This window comes from Linepithema humile, chromosome 1 (assembly GCF_040581485.1).
Source record: "Linepithema humile isolate Giens D197 chromosome 1, Lhum_UNIL_v1.0, whole genome shotgun sequence".
NCBI lineage: Eukaryota > Metazoa > Arthropoda > Insecta > Hymenoptera > Formicidae > Linepithema > Linepithema humile.
In genome coordinates, this window is record NC_090128.1 from 34,476,495 (window position 1) to 34,501,673 (window position 25,179).

Consider the following 25,179-nt stretch of genomic DNA (forward strand, 5'->3'; position numbering starts at 1 on the left):
CAGAGCTGTCAGCTATGGCAGATAATGCTTTCTCTTAGGAAAATTTTTAGCTTCGCATATCAGAGCTCTCAGCTATGGCACATAGTGGTTTCCCCTTAGGAAAATTTTAAATTTCACATATCAGAGCTATATCAGCTATGGCACTTGTTGATAACAATAATGTCATTGAAGCCATATACAATAACAAAAATATAATAGAGAACTTTATAAGGAACATCATGTAACATAATGACAAAAAATAATTCTGGATTTAATTAATTAAATACAATGAACCTTAGCAAATCAATTTAAAAAATTATAATATAGTGATAAAGGTGTGTTATTTTATAAAAACAGCAATTCCAAATTTTCAAAATAAATAAGAAAAAAGTTTTCAATAAAAAGTTCACAAAGCGTATCGAAATAGTATAGAGTAATCAGACAGACAGATAAGAAGGTCTTATAACAGTCTGAAAAAAGATTATAATCAAACGAATTAAACGTTGCATCAAGCGCAACAAGTGTCGCGCCGCGTGTGATTGTGATGATTCTATACTTTTTTGTGATTGCAATCAGAGATTAAACGAGTCAGAATAATGTATGGATATTATTATTTGCGCGTATAGAAGCAAGTATAAAAGAGTCTTTAATGGTGCGACGTGCAAAGTTTAATATAGCATTGTCGGTCAACGCACTCACTTTCGCAATAAAAGTTGAGTTTTACGAATATTATAACAAATTAATAAAAATTGTAAAAATAGATTTTTCTCGGTATTTTAGAAATTTATTGTAGTGAAGGCTATTGAACTCATTATTAGTGATTCAACAGACGTAACATGCATACAATGTGATTGATAGTCAAGATGCGAACATAACACTTGATTTAACATATTGCAAACAGATTACCTGAAGGATAACATTGATAGAAATCTGACCTCGCTATTGACGCATTGCCCTCGACATCGGTACGAAGAATTTTTCTTTGGTTTACTGAAAGTAAGAGTGTATATTTGAGGCACCAAGGTCGCGCACATGTATAAACCACAATGAAAATTGAGCGAACAGGCACAGGAAGCTGATGTGGAAGGCGTTACAATGGGCGAGATAAGAAGTGATTATGGATAGATAAGAAGTAATATTAAAAAATTTACGACTTGGACAAGCAATTCGCCTTTAACAAAATTGAACAATACGTACAATGTAGATTAGAATCAAAATCGAGGTTGCGTGTAAGATTTTAAGATAAACGTAGATTAATCTTAAAACAGCAAACGAGTACGTGATGTTTTTTGCGCATGATTATATGTTATAATCAATATATATATATATATATATATATATATATATATATATATATATATATATATATATATATATTGTATATTTTCGTCTGCTTTTCTTAAATGTATCATCATTCTTATAAAAGCTGTTCCAGTAAATAATTAAATGATAAATCTGGAAAGACATTTAAAATCTCCTTTTTAACGTAATTATTTTTCTGCAAAAATTAAATAATAGAATTTGCTTTTGACTTATTTTTTATTGACTGATTTATTCGATTTACGTGATTCCATTTGCTTTCTACGTTGCGAAATCTGTTAATCCCTGATGAAACACAAACATCGCGATCATGCGTTGCGGTTAATCACAAAGCTTTTGCGGAATTGCCATCATAAACAATTTCATCATATTTAGAGTTATACCGTCGTGTGTTTGGTAAATTTGCTCTATGGTCGCTTATCAGCCGCTTGACAGCTTTTCTATCGAGGAGCTGCGCAATATACACGAAACCTCGTTAAAAATCTTGCATAAATTCTCTTGAAGGGCTGATACAGCGAGTCCTCGAGTTACTCGATAAGCAACGTGATAGCAGATAAGTCTTTAAACGGCATCTTGAGTTTTGATATCTGAGAGCTGTTTTTCTGCGTTCCTCAATTTTTTCAGAGAATTCGAAACTTGGAGATCATTTATCAGATATAATCTGAATGATTCGAAACAACATCTTCTTAATTGTATCGTCCAATCTCTTTGAAGCATAGTGATAAGAATTTAACATTGAATGAGCTAATAAGATTACGATACACATGATAATTTGGAAAACAGACAGACTGATTAAATTCGTTCAACGGAATTTGCAATTCAATTTTGTTAATAAATATTTTCAGCAAGTTGAAAATGTACCGTACAAGCTTTCACTACGTTCTGCAGCAATATAAAAAATGTATCGCATAACTTATTTATTGCAACCGGTCTGCGATAAGCAATGCTAACCGGTCCACTCCACGCAGCAGACGACAAGACTCATAAAATTTTCCACTAGAATGACGCATAAGTGTAAAGTACCTTCAACAACAATAAAAATGCTCTTATGGTATAATAAAAAGCTTTAATGACTGCTCCGTGTATATCATTGGTCTCGAGATAATTCAAAGATTTACTTTACTTAAGAAACAAGTTCATATAATTGACAAGACCTAGAATCATTTTTTGTATCTATCTGCGTAAAATTGCATAGAATATTCATTAATGCATAGAATGTCATTAATATAAATGTTAATAATATAAATATATATAGATTTTTTTAATTTATGGGAAATAGTTTACATTCTGAGTGACTCTCACATTTTGCAATGATAATCGCGATTTATCAGCAACCAAATCTCTGAATAATATCCTTCTCTTTGAACAGACATATTATATAATGTAGATCGCGTTTCTGGAATTTAAATTTATTTTATATTTGAAAGTCACTATTTAGAGAATCGTGCCAAGATGTGTAGTCTCTCGGAAGAGAGTCCAAAATAGATGATGCTTTCACGAGCTGGTCAGTGACCGTCGCGTTTTGCAATTCCTGATAATATGCGAAACAATAGCGTGTTACTACACGTACAATAAATGGTCACGTAATAACATCGAAAAAGTATGTTATAAAGATTAGTACTTGAAATAAAAAGTTCTTGAAACAAAATGTGAGTTATTTGATCTTGAAACAAAATGTGAATTATTTGATTAGCAAATAAATATTTCGATAATCTATACATCTATACATCTATACATCGATCCAAAACTTTCCTAAACTTATACTTCTGATAAGAGTATTGTAAGTACAAGTGTTGAAATATCAAAATTCTTTTTGTCAAACATAAATGTACGAATTGTCAGTCGAAGAGCATTTAAATCAATTGTTACAAAGAAAACATAAATCATCACTTCTTTTTTAAAATTAAATTAGCACTGCTATGGGGTTCCTTGTCAAATTCTATGTCAATTATTATAGATAATACTGTACATGCACTATGTATAAAAAGAACTACTTAAAAAATGATTATCGAATTTGAAAAAAGGAGGATTTTCTTATTTAAAAGCATCTACTCATATTTTTATATGCCAAGCAATATTTCAGAATAATGATATAAATAATGAAAGCGCGCAAAAATTTTTTATGACTACTTCTAAAAAGTTTGATGATTCATGTTGTTTTCGTTACCAATTTATTTTTAAAAAATGTTTTGATTTTATCTTATAAGAAATGTTGATATTTACCTTGTTTCACACATTGCATAATATATGTAAGCAATAAACACTCGCAAAATGCAGTTAAAATTTTAATAATAAAAATGAAAACATACGCGAAAATACAAAGTAGTCGAAAGTGAATATCACCAAACATTAACGCGCAGATCTGTGCCAAACGAGAGGATGTATCGGTCTTAATTTATCGTCAACTCTGTCTTGTAGACTGAAACTCGTTCTGGCAGTCGTCCGCTTTGTTGCGCAAAGCCCGGAGACCTTGACCGACGCGCAGTATCTGGAGTTTGTTTTAAATGCTGTCTTTCTCGCGTCGCTCCACATTTTTACCGTATTTTTTGGCTGAAAATATCTACATGTTTGCACTTATCGGTATTATTAAACCTGACAGATCTTTCTTGCAATAGATGTGTCACAAATTTAGTGAGTTGTAGGATTGTAGGATTCTTTTAATAAAAGTGAAACAGTGCAATAAATAACTGCATATATAAATTTCATTCATTGACTTGGTACATATTGCCGAAAGTTGGCAATCAAATAAACTTGACAAGAGAAATACGTAGCTGAAGCGAAATACAAATAATACTACATAAAATAAATTATTGGAACTTATTCATAAAGTTCATAAAGGCAAATGTTTATAAAAGTTTATAAAGTAGTTTATAAAAGAAAAGTTGTGAAGTTTATTCACTGGCAGCGAGTGCAACCACCGTGAAACGCATTTCGTTAGGATCTCGCTCCATGTATTCTTTGCACACAAGAGCAGCATCGTTCAGAAGCGAATCAGGTGACGTGGCGCCATGATTGATAGGGGCAGGTTTTCGGCCGTCTAAAAATTTTTGTTATTATATCATTTAAATCTAACAGCTTCCCAAAATTAATGCAAATTAAATATATACCTAATTCATACAAAGTGCCATCCTTATGTACAAACGCAACAAAGTGATGGTACACCTCTACATCTTCACCTGGTGCCTAAAAAAAAAAGAAACAGGATTATTATTAAGAATTTTATAATTTATAATTCATAATTTAAGATACAATTATCATTTTCAATTATTAGTAAAATACCTCAGTCTGTCCTTCTTGGGCAGATTCCATATGAGTATCAATAATGTCTTGCGCACTTTCTAAATTCGCTCCACGCTCAATATATGAAAGACCTTTGGATTCATTGAGGAATTTCTTAAGAAATCCATCTTCCAACTGTATGCTATAATAAAAAAAATTAATCATGTATATTGTTTATCAGTATTATATGTTTGATTATATACAAATTATAGATATTTACGAATCCAAATTATTGGCTACACTATGGAGTAACGCAATTGTTCCACATGCGTTTGAAATAGATTGCTTCATATGATAAACAGAATCTGAAATATCACCCTTGCCCTCCTGAACTTTTTCTTTTTCGTTTTCATTTTCTTTTTCTTTTTCTTTTTCTTTTTCTTCCTCTGTCTTTTCACCCTAGAGGCAAAGTAAGGCAAATTTTACTTACAGATTTATATTATAGATTTATGTTATATAGTTAAGTCGCACAAAGTCTTTTAATATATTATTATATTGTATACATACTTTTGTAGGATACAGCAAAATAACAGCAAGAATAGGTCTAGGAACAATCGCCAATAAATCCGGATCTAAACCATACACATCGATAATCGACCATTTCTTTGGAACACCCAACTTGTGGAGAAACTAAAAATAGAAATTATATGTTAAACTTTTATATATCCAAGAACTATGTTAAAAAAACATCTGTTTAAATTTTCTATTTTTTTTCACGAAAAGCATATTGCTAATCGATACAGTATCATGTACAAGACTGTAGACGTCAAGGAAATAACGATAATGACTGTTTCAAATCTGGTTGCAACCGCTTACCTTCGTCATAACCTAAAACACAGAACATGATTATTTTATCACTGCTTGCAGAATGCATATTATGCATCGACAAAAAGATCGCTCACCTCTGGATTCGATTCTAAAGGAACCCAAGCCATGTTGAATTATAATTTTATTTTTCAATGAAAGGAAACCGTGTTCTAAAACGCCGGTAAACGACAGAAACTGCCTTGTCAATAACCCCTCCTTGCTCTTTTGATCAACACGCCATCTAGCAGCAACGGTCCTTTTGGTATTCAATTTCAAAGCGTTTGATTTTTTGTTTCTTGATCAGCTGACCAGCACGCATCTATGATCTGTCAATTGCGCTTTGATAAACCGTGTGATACTTCAGTCGCAAAATAAAATTATAGTGCGACACAATTGCTTATGCATAAAAGATACATGTAATTTCTAACTTACTAAACATCTGTGTGTAGACATGTTCTGTAGAGCATATATTGTCACTTTGCAAAAACAATAACATAAGCGATTGCTTTTCGTTTATCTGCATCTGCATCCTTATAAATTGCATCATATTTTGATTACAATCCAATATGTAGATAAAACCATCCGATAACACATGATCAGTTGGTAGTATTTATTATTGGTTAAAGATAATATGTATATAGCCGATGAAGAAAAAATACTTGCATATTGAATCAGCATTATGAAATAAAAACGTTAATTCAATATTTGTAATTATATGTTAATAAAATTTTTAAATATTTTATTATAAAGTTTACAAAAATGTCAATTTGAAATATGTTATTTTGTATTTTTTTAATTCTAAAATCTATTGCAGTAACTTTAAATTTTTATACGCAATTAAATTATTGAAAATTATAAAAATATATGAGCAGCATATATAATTAATAAATTTTTACTCTTTCAATTTATTTACAAAATTATAGTATTCTGCTAAAGTGTTACAATTGCATGTATGTATAAGTAAAATAATATCAGTCAATAATGTGATCTTTGTTTATAAAAATATGTAATCGATTTAATCTAATCTCAATATACATAGAGTAACACAAATGATACACAGAAGTAGAGTCTGCCAAGATTTAAGAACAGCGGATAAGAGAATAAAAGACGCATTTGATGCTTTCTGCTTTCAGTATAACGTTTGAAGGCATAATGCTGTTTTTACATATTTTCTGTGTTTTGTTCATTGGCTGCGTATCAAGCGAGTATTTTGTTTTAACGAAAACAAATACAGATAATTTTGTGCCGCTTTCGACAGAAACACCCAAATATGTTCCAACTTGGTCTAGTCTAGACAATCGACCGCTTCCATCCTGGTACGATGATGCAAAACTTGGAATCTTTATTCACTGGGGTGTATTCAGTGTACCTAGTTTTAGCTCTGAGTGGTTCTGGAAACATTGGAAAGGTAAAATGTTATTCAAATGCTATTATTCAAAAATTTTAGATTAATGTGATATTTATATGATTATATATATATGTTTCCAGATGAAATTTTTTATGGAAAATTTCATAAATTTATGAAAGAAAGATATCCTCCAAACTTTACTTATCAAGACTTTGCACGTGATTTTACTGCTGAATTCTTCGATGCATCTCAGTGGGCTGAAATATTTAAAGCGTCAGGTGCAAAATATATTGTACTGACAAGCAAGCATCATGAAGGATATACATTATGGCCATCAAAATATTCATTTAGTTGGAATTCTATGGATGTGGGACCTAATAAGAATCTTGTTGGTAATATAAATAAATATATAGATTTAATAAAAATAAAATTTTAAGTAAGTGTAAAAATTCTTATAATTTTTTCTCGCTGAAACAGGTGAACTGGAATTTGCAATTCGAAATAAAACAAACTTAAAGTTTGGCTTATACCATTCTATGTTTGAATGGTTCAACCCTCTTTATGTAGCTGATAAAAGAAACAATTTTACAACAGATACATTTGTGACTCAAAAAACAATGCCAGAGTTACATGAATTAGTAGAAATTTACAAGCCAGATATAATATGGTCAGATGGGGATGGAGAAGCACCAGACACTTATTGGAAATCAAAGGAATTTTTAGCATGGTTATACAATGAAAGTCCTATAAAAGATACAGTGGTGGTGAACGATAGATGGGGCCAAAATATACAATGCCACCATGGTGGTTTTTATACATGTGATGATCGCTTCAATCCTGGTAATTTAAAATTATAATATACTCTATTGGTACAAACTAATGAATATAAAATATAGATTATGTAGATTCTTAATTTAATAAGGTGTTGCTTTCTAGGTGTACTTCTTCCACACAAATGGGAAAATTGTATGACTATTGATAAAAACTCTTGGGGATTCCGCAGAAATGCTATTTTATCCGACTATTTTACATCGGCAGGATTAGTAAAAGAATTAATAACCACTGTAAGTTGCAATGGAAATTTACTGGTGAATGTTGGACCAACAAAAGATGGCATTATTTCACCAATATTTGAAGATAGATTGCGTGGATTGGGTAAACATCTATCTGTTGTATCTTATCATATTTTTCATTAATGATTAGATCCATTGATTTGATTTTATAGATATTGGCTTTATAGATATTGATGTATTGATAACTTTAATTAGAAGACACATGTCAACATGTTTTTTTTTCAGGCGCTTGGTTGGCGATTAACGGAGAAGCCATTTATAATACTAAACCTTGGACTGCGCAAAATGATACTTTGACAGGGAGTGTTTGGTACACGCAAAGTAAAGATGAAAGCCAGCTATATGCCTCAATTCTAGAATGGCCGGATAATAATACATTGTTCTTAGGTTCGGTTAAAAGTATTCCATCAAATACTCAAATACAATTACTTGGCTATTCGTCAATAATTCCTGTAAGTATTTTGCTGTTTTTGTTGTTTAGACATATTACAAAATTTATAATCAAATTTTATATTTAAATTTTAGTGGAAGCAATCCAGAGATAAATTAGAAGTAAATTTGCCTGCTGACGCACACAGAGGACAGGCAGCTTGGGTATTAAAGATTAAGAAATAATTACATATAAGATGTATTCTATAAAAATGAGTTTTCAGAGACATATTTGACGAAAAATACTTATTTTCCTTATATTGTATAATAAGTTTAAAAATGCATATAAATCTTACAAAATATCACCCTTTTATATATGAAATTTTTTTGTAATAAAACAATTAATATAAAAATATAACGTATTGTTTAGAAAGAAATTGTGTAATGCAATAAAAGGACTGCCATATATAATTTTGACTCAATTGATGTATTAATAATAAACGCATAAATACAAAATATATAATATTTAAGTTAATTTCTATTAATAAACTGCAAGTATTCATCTGCAAAAAATGTTACATTATATAATACATCAATTTTTACATAACGAGAATTAGAAGCAGTTTTGAATTTTACTGATAGATGAATGTAGTTATATGTATATTCAACTTTTTATTTTGAGAATATATATGTATTCTCATCTTTAGCCTGCTCAGTTGGTAAAAGCAATACGGTTTTACTAGTCAAAGTAACTGATATCGACACGTCACACGTAAGAGACATCGAGTTCTACTTGTTAGTAAACATGTAGTTTGCCGGTTGGCCATGTGATTTGGATGCTTAGGCTTTTCAGATCATGATTTGAGATATTTTTTAAAAGTGTTAAGTATGAATTATATATAAACAAATTACTAGCATCGGTTGATAATGTGATCTTTGCTTAAAAAAATGTATGGTATCGATTTAATCTAATCTCAATGTACGAATGATACAAATGATACACAGAAATAAAATCTTCATCGAGATTTAATACAGCGGGTAAGAATAAAAGACACGTCCAACGCTCAGTGCTTTCAGTACCAGTCTCGCTGGCAAAATGATGCTATTTCTCAATGTTTTGTGTACTGTGCTGATCTGTGTATCAGCGAAGGAGAATTTGGTGTCGAAAAAGGATACGGATAACTTTGTATCCTTAACAGAAACACCTAAATATGTCCCAACGTGGTCTAGTCTAGATAATCGACCGCTTCCATCCTGGTATGATAATGCAAAGATTGGAATTTTTATTCACTGGGGTGTATTCAGTGTACCTAGCTTTGGTTCTGAATGGTTTTGGAACAATTGGAAAGGTTGAATACTATTATAATTTTCGGATTGAAAAATAAATTAATGTAATATGTATATATGTATGTATTTGTATTTTGTATTGCAGAAGAAGCTGGAAGCACAAAATATCATGATTTTATGAAACAAAGATACCCTCCAAATTTTACCTATCAAGACTTTGCACATGATTTTACTGCTGAATTCTTCAATGCATCTGAGTGGGCAGAAATATTCAAAGCATCAGGTGCAAAATACATTGTACTAACAAGCAAGCATCATGAAGGATATACATTATGGCCATCAACATATTCATTCAGTTGGAACTCTATGGATGTGGGACCAAACAAGGATCTTGTTGGTAATATAGATATATATAGATTTAATATTAAAATTTTATATTAAATACAGCAATTTTTACATATTCTTTTTGTTTGTAAAACAGGTGAACTGGCAAAAGCTATTCGAAGTGAAACAGACATAAGATTTGGTTTGTATCATTCCATGTATGAATGGTATAATCCTCTTTATGTAACGGACAAAAGAAATAATTTTACAACAAATAAATTTGTAACTCAAAAAATATTACCAGAGTTACAGGAATTAATAGAAATTTACAAACCAGAAGTAATCTGGTCAGATGGAGATTGGGAAGCATCAGATTCTTATTGGAAATCAAAAGAATTTTTAGCATGGCTATATAATGAAAGTCCAGTAAAAGACACAGTAGTAGTGAATGATAGATGGGGCAGTAATATGCCATGCCATCACGGTGGTTTCTTTACATGTACTGATCGTTTTAATCCTGGTAAGTAAAACTTAAATATATAGTACATTTTCTATAAATATCAAATATAAATTAAATACATTTTTAAATTAATATAATTTTGCTTTCTAGGTGTACTTGTCCCACACAAATGGGAAAATTGTATGACTATTGATAAAAAATCTTGGGGATTTCGCAGAAATGCTGTTTTATCAGAATACTATACATTGGCAGGATTAGTGAAAGAATTAATAATTACTGTAAGTTGTAATGGAAATTTACTGATGAATGTTGGACCAACAAAAGATGGCATTATTTCACCAATATTTGAAGATAGATTGCGTGGAATGGGTAAACATTTATCTGCTATATCTTATCATATGTTTGATTAATGATTAAATCGACATAAATATTGGATTTTTATAATCGTTTTTATTATCTAATAGAATATACAAATAAAAATGTTTATTTCAGGAGCATGGTTGACGATTAACGGAGAAGCCATTTTCAGTACTAAACCTTGGACTGTGCAAAATGATACTTTGACAGGAAGCGTTTGGTATACGCAAAGTAAAGATGAAAAACGACTATATGCCTCAATTCTAGAATGGCCAGATAATAATACGTTGTTCTTAGGTTCGATTAAAAGTATTTCACCAAATAGTGAAATACATATACTTGGCTATTCGTCAATTATTCATGTAAGTATCTTGCTGTTTTCATTGTTTAAATATATTAAAAAGATTGTAACTAAATATTTTTATATGTAAATTTTAGTGGAAAGAATCTATTGATAAATTAGAAGTACATTTACCTGCTGATGCACACAGAGGACAACCAGCTTGGGTATTAAAAATAGAGTAGAAGTGATTATATTATATAAAATAGCGTTTTATAAAAATAATTTTTTATTCAATATGTAGTTTATTAAGAATATATATTTTTAGGAATATATATTGTACATTATCTTTAGAAATACATAAAAATTTTATAAAATTACATGTTTACTATGTAAAAAACTTTTTGCAATAAAAGAATCATGTAAAAATACATGCAAAAATAAAATTAAACGTAAGTATAAAATTTAATGCATCTAAATGTAAATTTTTAATACCAAATCATATAATTAAGCCTGTTTTAATCTATACATTATACAAAAAAAGGAATAGATACTAAATATTGATACTAAATATATGAAAACGTAAAAACGAAATATAATGTGTTGTTTAAAAATAATTTTTAAGACCAAAGAATGGAATATAACGTAAGTCTGTCACAATCCATACAATACAAACGCACAAGAAAAAGTATTTATACCTGAGCTACCTCGTATAGATAAGCCCCAAGTAATTTCGTCTGAAAAAATGTAAAGAAAATTGTATAAATCTATTTTTGTCGATTTTCAAACAGTTGCTAATTTCAATGATTGTGCTTACCCCTTGGATGTAGTTATGTATGTTCAATTTTTCATTTTGAGAATGCGCACCGTCGTCGCCTTGTCCAACTGGTAAAAGTAATACGTTTTTGCCAGTAACTTCCTGGAATGTCAGGGTAACTGGAATCGATCCGCCTTCGCGAGAAAGATCGGGCTCTACTTTATAAACATGTTGAGTAGCTTTTCGACCGGCTATATAATTTGGATGGTCGGGATTCTCAGACCACGGTTTACCACCGTGGAACATGCTGACATTCATGATATTCGGACTACCTCTGGCTTGCCATTTCTTATTTATGTGTGCAATCACTTTTTTAGTTGTCTCATCCGGAGTCATATGAGGCACTATCCTAATTGAGAATTTACCAATAACTTTCCTAGGAATGACCGTTTTCGCTCCTGGTTCACTGAAAGCACCCTCTATCCCATGAAGAGACAAGCTAGGTTGTCTCCAGCGATGCATTAAAAGTTGAATCTGCAGAAATTGTCATGAGTAAAAATGTTAACATGTTTCTAAAATTATAAAAAATGGTGACAATATATACCTTATCTTCTTTATGCGCCAATTGCTGAGCTCCAATTGTATTTTTAAATTCATCCACATCAAAATCTATTTTCTTATAAGAGGCTAATTCGACGTCTGTCACTTTAGCCACCTTCTCATAAAGACCATCCACCAAGATTTGGCCATTAACATCGACCAAGGTATTCATTAAGTAAATAAGATCCGCCATGGCTTCATGCACACATCCACCAAAGGTACCACTATGTAAGTCCTTGACAGCGCAAGTAACTTCTACTGTAAAATAGCAGATACCTCGCAAACCATAAGTAATACACGGTGTTTTAGTACCCAGCCAGTAATTGTCAGATATGCAGACATAATCTACATTCTTTAAAAAGCTATCTTTCTTTGCCCAAAGGAGCTCATCTAAACCCTCGCTTCCACTTTCTTCCATTCCTTCAAAGACAAACTAAACAAAATAAAATTAATTAATTGTAAAATACATTGATATAAAATCAAGAAACTTTCATTATATTATTAAGAAATACCTTGAGATTAACAGGAATATCAATCCCAGTTGCTTTATAAGCTTGCAACGCATGTATCCAACAAAGAACTGGACCTTTATCATCAGTACTGCCTCGGCCATAAAGTTTTCCATCTTTTTCAGTAAGAGTGAAAGGTTCAGTATCCCAGCCATCTTCCTTTAATGCAGGCTGCACATCCAGATGTCCATATAAAAGTACAGTTTTCTTCTTAAGATCAGATCCAAGGCTTCCAAGCAACACAGGAGGCAGTGGAATTTCACTACCATTAGGCAAAGCTTGTTTTCCTACGTCAACCAATTCTGTGGTTGCACCAAGATTTTTCAATTTTGTTTCCGCCCATTTCATCATTTTCACTATCTCATTTCTGTGATCCGGCCATGCTGATACAGATTTAATAGCTACTGCTTCTCTTAAATTATTTATATATTCCTGCTTATTATCATCTATAAATCTGTAAAAGTTTAAGAACAAAGGATGTAGTTAAAAAGTTTATTTAAAGTCTGTTCCTACAAATATACGTTTATGTAAAATAAAAAATAAAATAAGAAATATTTCAAAGAATAAAATAAAACATACTTAAACAAGGTTTCCAATGCTGATGGTAATGGCAATGCCATGGTTGTTAAATAAGAATAATTTTATGCACAGCAAGTTTTATTCAGAGCTAGCGTAACACTGCTACAATTGCCGATTGCTAAAACCGACTGCTCTTATCGCAATAGAGGCGTTTCTTGGGCGTATTCCGCTCACACACTTGGTGATACTTCTTAGTATTAATATCACTAATACGATATAACGAAATCTAATCTTTCTTAATCACTTTAGACTAATCAACATATTGCACCTGGAATATACAGAATAAACAGAATTACAATATCAAAATAACAAATTTTCTATTTCTATTATTATTTTATACGTGACTTAAAATGATCAACAGTTAGATAGCACAATGCTATTTTTCCGCACACTTATTGTTACCTGCACAGTATCAAGTCTGCTGATCTGTCTCGTATGACTGCGTGGCACTACAGGGACATTCGAACATTGGCGTAGCACGCCTTTTTTTGCAAGTGATGCACTTTCTTTTTACAGTGCTGCCTGATTATACATATATACTTATTTAATTTTGAATAATGCTAATTAATTTTTTATACCATAAACATATATCAGTTTTACTGTTATGAGAATATTTACGTGTAATAAATATAGAAAATATGATAAGCAAACGTGTTGTAAATATTTTTGAAGCAGAAAATTATTTTAATAATGTTAAATTAGAGATCAAGCTAAAGAAATTAAATATTAAAGAGCATTCACAAATGCATATATGTATATTGCAATTATAATATAAATTAAAAATAGCTAGCATTGCATAAATTTCATCTTTTTGTTTCTTTTTTATTGTGTGTGTTGTGTTGTGACTGACTTATTATATATTTAATTCTAAGATTTAATTCTTCAAAGATTATATTCTTTTTATTTCAGCATTTGATTATATGTAAAATTATATATAATTTTGCATTTGTTATATTGAGCACTTAACGAACGGCGCCCTGCACTCTGATTCAACTGCATTTACCTGGAACTACTCTTATAATAAACATATATCGCATATTCGTCGAAAGCTGATCTGATCCTGATCCATCGTCAACCCAGCTTAATATGTAAATCATGCGCAAGCGCACTACGCCTGACAATATCAAGCAGACCGAGTGCATCCATGTCTTTTCCTTCCGCGCATCAGATAACTATTTTTACCGGATAAAACGCATCTCGAAAATGACGCCGGTCGATTAAAACGCGCTGTACGAATGGCGCAATCGCGTTCATCGACGCAGTTTGCTACAATTATTTTATCGCATCCGCAGTGCATCGCATTATATTTACGCAAATCGCAACGATTGACGGAATGTCAATGAACGTACTTAAAATTTCGCCGGTTCGAGGCTTCGTGGAGTACCTGTACGACTGGCACTTTCCCGTGAATTGCGTCGATTCTGTACGCTGACTCATATTTTATTAATACAACATCTATACTGTGCTGCAACTGTATTGTATCAAGCATACACTCGCAAACATCGACTTGAATGCTCCATTATGACGCTTATATGTAACTGTCAACGAAGCAAAAGCATTCCAACGAAAACCAAAGCATAGCTATAATGCTTGTTATGTTACATAAGCAATAAAATCAAGATACAGATATGGTTCGAGTAATAACAGTTCATAATTTCCTGGGGCAGAATGTCAGCCAGATCGAGGAGCCTGTGGCAACATGTACAGCCACTAGCCAGGGTCGAGAGATGCTACTACTGGCACTGTCCACACACTGCGTGGAGGTGTGGGATCTAATGAATTCGGATGTCAAACTGCGCACTGTCTTCCCCACAGTGGATATGATCAATCAAATGGTACATTGCATCAAGGGAGATTACGTCGTGACACTGGAATCAAAATATCTCAGAGACACTACGAGCAATAATCATGCGAATAGAGTCAGTTCTAATTTTGTAAGGATTTATGTAAATTGGGCTATGGTGAAGGACCAGAGTCAACCGATGCGGGCCAGAATTGCCGGGCGTGTTACACCCAGTTTAAATCGACCCCTGAACAGCTTAGAAATGATAGAATTACCTCTGAGCATACAACCCACCTTAATCGCTTGCTGTCAGAGCACTGGAAACTTATTGGTAGCCTCGGGAAACAGTGCCATTCTACACGAATTCAAGGTCGAAACGCAACAAGTATCGAAGATGAAGTTTATAGACTTTGAACCTAGACCATGGTCCTTAGGATTTACATTTACACCTACGCACATAGAAATCGTGGAGGATTTTATAGCAATCATGGATAGCACAAATTTATCTGTTTTTCGTCTCACTAATTCAATGTATGAGGATATTGACCAACTTAGCTCTTTAACTTCTACAAATTCTTCTTCTGTTGATAAGACATCCATATCCACAGATTCATCTCTCGTAGAAAATAGCAATAGCCTTGGAAATGATGATGTGCAAGGGGTAAATACAAAGCACAAAACTGTAGAACAAGATTGCCAATACATGACATCTGAAAATAATGAGACAGTGGTAATTCATGGAAAATCTAAAGATAAAAAACACAAAGGTGTGAAAGGAAATACATGGTGTAAGTTAGAAATAGGCGATTTTCATAGAGGAAAGCTAAGTAGTAATAAGAATTATATAGACTGGGAATATTTGATATGCAATGAGAAAGATGAGATGCAAAGACTAATTACACAAGGAATTATTGATCCCGCTTCTCAATCATTGACAGTGAGTCTGCCATCGATAAGTTTGGAAAGAGCTAGTCCGGGTCACACTCTAAGCCCTTTTGTACTAAATTCAGCAGACATAAGAATCTTCATCAAAACAACCTCGCCGGACGAAGGCTGGTCTGAAAATTATACGATAAAGAATTTATTATGTTTAAAAATTAACACTGGTAACAGTAATACCAAGATGGATGGAATTATGGAGGTTTTCAAGTGTTTAGTATTGAAACCATTGTACATGAAGAAAGAATGTAACATCATTGGTGTGAAAAAGTCTATGTTGAGATCTGACAGATATAGATACTTACAAGGTATAAGTTGCTTTGTTTGTACCACGCAGGAAGGATATCTCTATCATTTTTCAGCGGCAAACAATAGTTCTTTAGATGCGACGTGTCTGACTACTTATCCGTTCACTGCACCTATTCATCACGTGGCATTGGAACACACGATACTTCATGCATTGACTGAGGCCGGTCTCGAATCTTATACATTACGTCTTTCTCATCATATTGCAAAACTGTCAAACTGTATAGACAGCGTTAGAGCAACTTGCCCCAGTGTTACCGAACCGGTAAGTCTAATCGGTTTGAAACCGTTCCTGGGAATACAAAAACTATTGTACACAAGAAACTATATAGTTCTGCTGGCTAAGGCTGATAGTTCTTGGACCATGTATTCTTTGAATTTACCTAAGCTCGAGAACGTATATTTCGATATTTTAAATGCAGCAAAGAATCATAAATCCTCTAGTCCGAGCACTTATCGACATATGCTGGGAGAAGCGCATGCCTTAATACGCTTGGCGAAGGATGTGTCTTATAAAAGTCCGGACAACGAGGAATTTGACGATGCGACGCATAAGAACGATCTCAAGTTGAAAAACCTCTACAATCAATCTTGCGCGCTGCTCGCCGATTACTACATAAGATCAGATATCGAATCGGATTGGGAGTTGTGTATTCCATACTACAAGATGTCCGGATTGAAGCCTTCGGAAGTGTTGTCCAGAAAATGCAGTCAAGACGCACCGGGACTTCTAACGTTCTTGACGGATGCGCTTCTCACCATGAAGAGTGGCTCAGAAGCAGACGCGCTGTTTCAAGGATATAACATCATAGAGATCATTTGCAAGCTGGAGAAAGAAGATCTGTTAAAGCTGATCTTCGGCAGTCCAGTACTGAGAGAGTATGCCACTGAAAAGTTGATAAATCTTCTGCTAACGCACGAGACCGATGACACCGTCAAACTCGCCTTAGCACTTTTGTACATTCAAGCCGACAAGCAGGAACAAGCGGAGAAAGCGCTAGAACCAGTTTCCATGCAATGTATTAAGCAGATTGTTATGGAACGTTGGGAATTGCTGTTTGATGTAACAGCGATGAAAAAAAGAAGTCCTATGATACCTACCTTCTCAGACTTCGCCGGAACCTTGATGTTTATAAAAAACACTACGTTTGCGGAGATCCTGATACAATTAATAGAAGATGAAGGTACGCTGTCGCTGCACCAAATCATACAGGTGTTCCTAGAATATTTGCCATCACGGGTCGGAAGAGATGGATACAACGTAGCCGCTACGTTACAAATCTTTCTCGAGAAATATCTGCATAATTATCTCAGCTCGAAATCCATGACGGAGTGGCCACCGATCGTGAACAAAAATCAAATACGCTCGGACTTCGCTCTCGTTGAAGCATTCAAATTGTTAGTGCGATCGTACCTCGGCAAGTTAACTCAAACAAGAGTGTATAAAACTGAAACAAAAGAAAATCAGGAGGAAAATGACAAGGAGTATTTCATGTTTGCTAAATATCGACCGAATTATTTGAGCAAAATGCCACCGTACGCCAAAGATTACCAAAAAATGTTAAATATGAATGACTTTAAGGATTTAGCGAATTTTAATAATGAAACTGAAAAAATTATACCTACAGAATTGTTTAAGTTGCAGTCCGTATTGTCGTGCGAATTTCTGCCGGTCGAATGTTCGCATGAGGTCAAGCAATTTCTCGATTCGCAAAACATCGATGGAAGCTTATCTCTCAAGACGTTATGCATCCAGAATACGGAGGAAGTAACAACGATTCTTATGGATAATTGCCCACAGGCTGTAGTACAGTATGCAAAGGTACTTTTAATATTAAAGTAATACGTGATACTGGATTTTTTTTTTCAAATACATGCAATTGTGCAAGTGTATCTTACTCTCTGTTTTATGTTTCAGGATAAGTATACAAAGGATACCGAATGGAAGTATCTCATTGAATTAACGCGGGATAAAATAGTCGCCTCGACGACACAACAGGAATTGCAACTCTTGTACACGCAAATGATGAAAGGTACGTTGACGATAACAAATAAACAGAATGTAATATAATAAAATAATCTATTTTTAAAATTTATAGAGATCCTGAATTATCTGCCGCATGCATTGCCTATGAAGAGTCTGCATCGCATCTTGCCAAGAGATGACATGGCAGCATTTCAAAGATGCACCGAAATGTGCAATCAAATTATGCACGCGGATCATGTGAAATCATTGATAATGGAAACCGGACAACAACTTTTGACGACTCTAAAGTTGTGAAGATAGGTTTCCATTGAATATCATTCATTAGCTAATTTTTAGACGAAGAAATGATAATTCAGGAATTACGAATATAAATTCCAATATCACGTTTTACTATCAACGTTGCGAAAGAATTTCGCGCACTTGTATTCGCAGATTAACCATTTCTACAAACATTTCAGACATATGTTCCTGATCAATGCAGTCACATAAGCCGATGTTCGTTAGATAATAGTTGTGTTGCACGCATTTTTAACGATAGATAACTTTCATCAATTATAAAAGAAATTCTGAGACAAATACTATAGGAAGAATTTAATCTATAATTAACTTGTTGAATTGTTCTATATAGATATATTATATTATGACACTAAAAATGTAAAATCTGTCACAGAGCAAATGTCATACAATAACTTAAACACAAAAAAGTTTATATAAAATGACATACGGCACTTCCCATATATAGAAGCTAGAAACGCAACATCACTTTTACACAAATATTTGCAATTAATTACATTTAGAAGTTACACAAATCTTTAAATGCTACACAAAAATATACCAAGATTTACTATCAGATATTAAAATGCGCTCTGGAACAGAAGATATGTTTTTAGTGAAGTGAATTTTACTAAAATAGTTTTTATCAAATCTGTTGATCTCTCGTATCGAGTAGTTTTATGTAACCGATTTTTAAGTGTTACAAAACGTGTAACTTTGATGTGCCTTTAGGAATGATTTCTCTTTATTGTAAATCTAATTATGTTAAAATTGATCAATAATATTTATAATTCATTATAAGATTAATACATACATAATATCCAACAGTTGTTTCTTTGTATTTATTCTATACCTCATTTTTTCGCATATGGTAATTAATAATCATTCTACTGAAATTATTTAAAAAATCCAAGTCTTCAAATTTTTATTAAAGTTACAATAATATCTGACATGCACATAAAATTTATAATAAGCATCAAAAATTTGTATATGTGATAAAAAAACATCTAAAATCTCAATAACAGCAAGATTCTAAATTTGAGCAATTTGAATAAAAATAAATATAACGTTTCAACAATTTTGCAACAGATTTAATATACAAAGGTTATGCCTGTTTTATGTTTATAGAAACAAAAACAGGAAATTGAACATAAGTGAAATATTAATAACGGTTAAATGTGAAAATATTAACAAATTTTTATAGCTGATAATAAATTTTTCCAAAATCTTTTATATATACGTTTGTATTAAATGTTCATAAGTCATATTTAATAATATCAAAATAATAAATAAGCTATTTTTCCCAACTTTATATTTCTTATATATGCAGGATATTACATATAAAATTATAGTAGTTTATGGTATTTTCTTTCAACTGTTTTAGAAGTTAAATTAAAGAAAAAAATAGCAGTTATTTGGAAGTAATTTAAGAATTAATATATGTGAAAGAAAGTGTAATAATTTGATAACATCCTGTATATATCTATATATATATATATATATATATATATATATATATATATATATATATATATATATAGATTTTTTTTATAATTATCCAAAATATTCTAGAACTTATTTTTACTGACTATATTCTGCTAGAATATATTAGGAAAAAAGTTTCTTTTTTTTTGTTGATTACCTGTACCCCAAATAATCTATATAAGAATGAATCATTGTACGATTCTTGAGATATATTTGCGTCCAATTACATAATTTCAAATTCTTTGTTTAACCTTGGTAAATCTCTGAAAGATGAAAAATTATACGTGTCTTAAATATGAATGTTATTAAGATAAAGCGTTCTTAGTAATTTATATTTGTTGTAAAAGATGTTACCTGTTTTCTATAGCTTCCATCAATTCATATTTATGCATTAACGATATAACTAATCTCAATGTAGACCATATTGTGTTTGACATTGCTTTAGGAGATACATTTGTGGACTGTAGGCCTTTTCCTGCCGCTTGCTGATTCAAAGCTGTCAAAAGATGCTCACCTGCTTCTCTATAAGACCATACAATTATATTAATATATGATATTGGTATTATTTTTGTAAGTTAAGAATTATATACAAATCTACACTCACTTATACGCCCCAAGATTAACGCAAGATATGCCGAGATTGTAACGTGCTCTAATAAATCCAGGCGATAATTCTAAGGCACGATGGTATGCGTTTACAGCTTCCGCCGATCGTTGACCATTAGCTAGAGTAGCGCCTAATCTGTTCCATAATCTGGAATCCTTTTAAAAAACAAATATTTAAATGTATGTCCTAGTCCAATTCATTAAAATATAGCTTGCACTTACATCAGGCCGCACTTGTAATGCTGCTTGGAAACAATCTACAGCTTTATCGTACTCGCTTGACAAATTAAACAATATACCTAGTCCACACTGTACGTCTGCATCAATTTCTTCCCGAGGATTCAATCTCGCAGCTTGAATATATAGATCTTTGACTTCATCATATACTTTGCTACAACAAAATATGTTGAAAAAGTTGCCCAGCATTAAAAATTATTCTTAACTTACTCATATAATAAAGTGGAGACACTGAAATTTGAGTGTACATCTTTTGTACGATTAGATTCTGGAGCTAATAAGTGTTTATATTTTTCATTCTTTAGTAACCATTCCTTTAATGTTAAGCAGGCTTGTTTCTGGTAAGATTCATTCGCGTAAGAAGCTGCTAACGCCATGAGAGCAATACCGTTGGACGGATCCAAGCACAAACAACGATTTAAAGCAGAAATTGCTAAAGGATCTTGCTCATTCTCAGCCTGTGTTTTGCCAAGAAGTAGCCAAGCTTCGGCATTATTTTCATCCTGTTGAGCTGCTGCTTCAAAACAGAGCACAGCACTTGGTAAATCTCCTGCATTCAATCGTCTCTTGCCTTCTTCTAGTGCATTTGGCAAATCCTTCATAGGATTTGTCTCAGAAAATTCATATTCCTTATTAAATGGATCATAATATGTGTCAAACTCTGATATCCATGGGTGTGCCGAAGAGAGTCCATCTGCAGATACTTTGTCCCATTCATCTTGGAATCGCTTCCATAACGAGTCTAAATTACCTTCTAAAATCACATATTAAATCACATTTGAGTTAATATATATTATATGATACATTGTAAATACAAATAAAATATTTATTTTTTTAAAAAAAGCTAAAATACCTGCAGAAGGATTTTCCTTTACAAATTCGTCTATCCATGAACCTGCAACTTCTAATTCCTCTTCTACTTTGTTCAAAATTGTATTATCATCTTTACTGTTATCAGCTGCATTTGTTTTCTGGTGATCTGTATACTGTTCTATCCATTCTTCAATTCCACCATCTAGATTAGCTAGTTGATTACTTTCTAATGGAATGTCACCTTCTTGTTTCATAAACTTCATAAACTTTGAATAAGCAAAGTTTGGATCTTCATCATCTTTCGTAGTTTGAGTATCACCTTTATCATCGTTTTGTATGGCAACTATGCTATGTTCTAAATACTCCTCCGCCCATTTCGGATCTAGACCAAGTTCATGAGTATCAGGAAAATGTTTGTTTTCTTCTTGAGCAGATCTTACTATTGGTGTATTCCATGTATTCTCTGCATGAAGTCCCTATATTTTGATTCAATAATTAAACATTTTTAATATAAGAAATAAATATAACTAATAATAAGAAATGTTTAATATAAAATTACCTCAAACTGTTTAGGATCATTAAGGCACAGACTTTCCCAAGCTGTGTCTAAGTGACTCAATTCTTTAACAATTCCAGGTGCTGCTATCGGAGGATGGATATTTTGATCAATCTCTCTCATTTCTTGCAACAAATTGTCCATTCGAAATGTCTGTGGACAAGCAGGTTCATCTAAGAATTCTTGAACTAACTGATCTGCATTTGGCGTTTGAAAAGTCTCTGGTGGGTCAAACGGTCGATGAATTCCTTCCTCTTTGAAGCCATGGTCTTGCACATAGTGTGACGTGAGACGTATCAATGAACTGGGTCCTCCACAGTCCCCTTCCACTAATTCTCGAAATGCCATTTTTTTTATATCGCTATTAACTTCCTACAAATACACAAAATATTAGTTACTTTAATCTTTTTATTGTACTCTCTGCTTGCATAATACATTATTCGCATTAGAAATTAAGCATACATGAAGTCTGATATTAAGTCAAACAGTGCATATATAAGACATTATCACATCATAAATTACATTTTTTTATCTAATAAGACAGATAAATATTTTAGATATACTGAATACAAGAAAAAAACTATATACAGAAGCTATAAGAATTATATGGAGTAATTTTTTAAATGTTATAATCAAACAATGGTGAAGTCTGTTGATTTTACGACGGAATTATTTAAATGACAAGAAGGCAACCTTTTTTTGATAGCCCGAACTAGGTACTTTCTTAAAAAATGATATATCATTGAGTGAAGTTTGGCATTAGCAGGCCATACTTTGTCGTTAGTTTGTCGAATTTGTTGCGTCACGCGATCTGCATAAAAACAACAATTAACAATTACCTCGGTATTGTTTCGTTGCACTGGATTAATCCGTGTGTATTATCGTAACGTGTGTCGTGGAGAACGAGCTGCAAGAATTGTGTTGATCTTGACGATCGAGACTTTGCTCTGAACTGAAGCAACAGGAGGAGGGAGTGAAGAAAGAGAGAGAAAGAGTCAAATTCAATGGGAAACGCGCGCGATAGATCACCGAGTAGGAAAGAGAGAGATGAAATGCTGCTGATAAGACGTTGCTTCTCGATTTCAGGTAGCGTTAACGTATTCCTCTGTTTTTTAAATAATGCATTGACTTGTTAATTCAGTAACGTGAAAGAGGAAAAGAGAGGGAGAGATATATTGTATCGGTCGCCGTAGCACTTAGCTCGCACGTTTCACTGTCGTAGTACGACATTGGCGGCAAGTTACTTTAAATATGTTTCACAACATATATACCTCACATAATCACACAGATGCATACGCGTGCATTGGCGCGACCAGAGATTGAAACATTAGTTAGTACCGTGCGAGCATGATTATGCAAATCGAGACAACGCATGCGCGTCGCGATTACAATTTTCTTTCCTCAGTGAGATACCTAGAAATTCCTAAACTCAGCACTTTCTTACATTTTTGCACTTGAAATAAGATACGAATGTACCACTGTGGAAGAAGAAAGAGCGAGAGAGACGCAAGGTATAGAAAGTGTAGCGATTAATCGCTACTTCGATTGTATCGATACATTCACAATCGATACATTCATAGTTTGAAAAGGTGCAATTGCGATTCTCGAAACGTCTTGTTCATCGAGGTCAGTTATGGTGGAGTGTACGTCGCGATAAATTCGAATCGGTCCGTAGTTCTCGTGATTGTAGTGTTAGAAATAAATCGCGTGCACGAACAGTAATCGCGAGTGTCTCGTAAAGTATCGAAAGTTTGTTATACATATGAAACATCGCATGCAATCGTTGATATACACTGTAACGCCAATTATGCGATTTCGGTGATTCTGCCTCTGTGTGCCCGGAGCTGAGCCAGGTCTTCTCCGCATATTTCACGTTATTTTTTTGCACGATCATTGCCAAGTATGTATATGTTATTTGTAATATTTCATCATTGATGAAATAACATTGCATAAAGATATGAGATTAAAGGTTAATCTTATGAGAACCCGTAACGGGTCTTATTCGTATTTGTATAGTATAAAAAAATTTACCATATGCTAGCGCCTCTGCGGCTGCTGTGATCATAATAAAAACTATTTAGTTAAAATAATCTTGAATGATAAGAATTGCAATTATCTATTTATAATCGGGATAAATATAAGTCGATAAACTTTATAGATGGTATCTGTCGGTAAAATATTGTCATATGCCAATGTAGATATTTTATGCTCGTTTGTTGAAATTTATATCGCTTTTGAAAAAATTTTGATTATATGAGAGATACTTAAAAATGTTATTTTGTGACAAATTGATTATTTCATAATAAATAATAATTAATAATAAAAATTGTATTATGTTAAATTGTATGCAGCTGTTCATTTATTTGGTCTAATTTATTAAATGCACACAGTAAATGTATTTTTCAATTTAAGTATCTCTTTTCAAGAAAAAAATACAACTATTGGCTTATTAATATTTGCAATAATACAAATGTTTATATAATTATAAAAATCAGAAATAAGGTGCATTATTTTGAAAATTGATTTTGATATTTATTTTTTATTTGGGTAATTTGTTTCTATATTATTTTTATTGTCGTAAATTTTAATAATTACTTCAGCTTAATCGTGAAAAATTGCTGCATATACATAAGAAAAATAAGAGTACAATTCTAATTTTAATATAATTATATGAAATTTTTTATCAAAATGTATAAAATAAGCAATTTTAATTTTAATATGTTCTTTTTAAAGCAATTTTATAAACAATATGTTTGTGTGTTTTTATTTCTATAAAATTTTTACATATTTATATTAGAATATAGGACTGCTTTTTTTATTTCTTTTACATGCATTTCTGAAACATATAAAGAATGAATGGTAATAA

The 25,179-nt window shown here is 32.3% G+C and overlaps 6 protein-coding genes across 11 annotated transcripts; 3 read left to right on the plus strand and 3 right to left on the minus strand.

The window, feature by feature from the left end:
• The first annotated feature begins 3,804 nt into the window (after nt 1-3,804).
• On the plus strand, nt 3,805-8,466 carry LOC105675689 (alpha-L-fucosidase-like). 5 transcript variants are annotated; one of them, XM_012373023.2, is made up of 7 exons: nt 3,805-3,930; nt 6,644-6,793; nt 6,874-7,125; nt 7,211-7,573; nt 7,670-7,888; nt 8,032-8,258; nt 8,332-8,466. In XM_012373023.2, the coding sequence occupies exons 1-7, from the start codon at nt 3,915-3,917 to the stop codon at nt 8,419-8,421; spliced, it is 1,317 nt and encodes a 438-aa protein (XP_012228446.1). In that variant the 5' UTR covers nt 3,805-3,914; the 3' UTR covers nt 8,422-8,466. The 5 variants fall into 5 exon arrangements, with proteins under 5 accessions (XP_012228446.1, XP_012228427.1, XP_012228464.1 ...); XM_012373004.2 differs by lacking the exon at nt 3,805-3,930 and adding an exon at nt 5,656-5,801 and having other exon boundaries at nt 6,519-6,793; XM_012373041.2 differs by lacking the exon at nt 3,805-3,930 and adding an exon at nt 5,665-5,801.
• Nucleotides 3,984-5,639, minus strand: Uch (Ubiquitin carboxyl-terminal hydrolase). The gene is made up of 7 exons (XM_012373053.2): nt 5,481-5,639; nt 5,395-5,406; nt 5,086-5,208; nt 4,799-4,977; nt 4,579-4,720; nt 4,407-4,482; nt 3,984-4,336 (listed from the first exon to the last, which is right to left on the minus strand). Exons 1-7 carry the CDS (start codon nt 5,511-5,513, stop codon nt 4,191-4,193), a joined length of 711 nt encoding a protein of 236 aa, XP_012228476.1. The 5' UTR covers nt 5,514-5,639; the 3' UTR covers nt 3,984-4,190.
• Nucleotides 8,467-8,914: 448 nt separating the features above from the next.
• Nucleotides 8,915-11,352, plus strand: LOC105675628 (alpha-L-fucosidase-like). The gene is made up of 6 exons (XM_012372911.2): nt 8,915-9,524; nt 9,608-9,859; nt 9,944-10,306; nt 10,397-10,615; nt 10,739-10,965; nt 11,042-11,352. Exons 1-6 carry the CDS (start codon nt 9,272-9,274, stop codon nt 11,126-11,128), a joined length of 1,401 nt encoding a protein of 466 aa, XP_012228334.1. The 5' UTR covers nt 8,915-9,271; the 3' UTR covers nt 11,129-11,352.
• On the minus strand, nt 11,155-13,961 carry Cndp2 (Cytosolic non-specific dipeptidase 2). 2 transcript variants are annotated; one of them, XM_012373149.2, is made up of 6 exons: nt 13,731-13,961; nt 13,329-13,596; nt 12,753-13,203; nt 12,245-12,673; nt 11,701-12,174; nt 11,155-11,620 (listed from the first exon to the last, which is right to left on the minus strand). In XM_012373149.2, exons 2-6 carry the CDS (start codon nt 13,367-13,369, stop codon nt 11,576-11,578), a joined length of 1,440 nt encoding a protein of 479 aa, XP_012228572.1. In that variant the 5' UTR covers nt 13,370-13,596; nt 13,731-13,961; the 3' UTR covers nt 11,155-11,575. The 2 variants fall into 2 exon arrangements, with proteins under 2 accessions (XP_012228572.1, XP_067203529.1); XM_067347428.1 differs by having other exon boundaries at nt 13,329-13,961.
• A 150-nt stretch (nt 13,962-14,111) lies between these two features.
• On the plus strand, nt 14,112-19,443 carry LOC105675757 (BLOC-2 complex member HPS3). Its single transcript, XM_012373135.2, has 3 exons — nt 14,112-18,178; nt 18,275-18,389; nt 18,456-19,443. Exons 1-3 carry the CDS (start codon nt 14,957-14,959, stop codon nt 18,635-18,637), a joined length of 3,519 nt encoding a protein of 1,172 aa, XP_012228558.1. The 5' UTR covers nt 14,112-14,956; the 3' UTR covers nt 18,638-19,443.
• Nucleotides 19,444-20,289: 846 nt separating this feature from the next.
• Pex5 (peroxin 5) lies at nt 20,290-23,579 on the minus strand. Its single transcript, XM_012373109.2, has 8 exons — nt 23,153-23,579; nt 22,317-22,685; nt 21,798-22,233; nt 21,155-21,698; nt 20,930-21,098; nt 20,706-20,863; nt 20,456-20,623; nt 20,290-20,364 (listed from the first exon to the last, which is right to left on the minus strand). Exons 2-8 carry the CDS (start codon nt 22,659-22,661, stop codon nt 20,325-20,327), a joined length of 1,860 nt encoding a protein of 619 aa, XP_012228532.1. The 5' UTR covers nt 22,662-22,685; nt 23,153-23,579; the 3' UTR covers nt 20,290-20,324.
• Between the last annotated feature and the right edge of the window lie 1,600 nt (nt 23,580-25,179).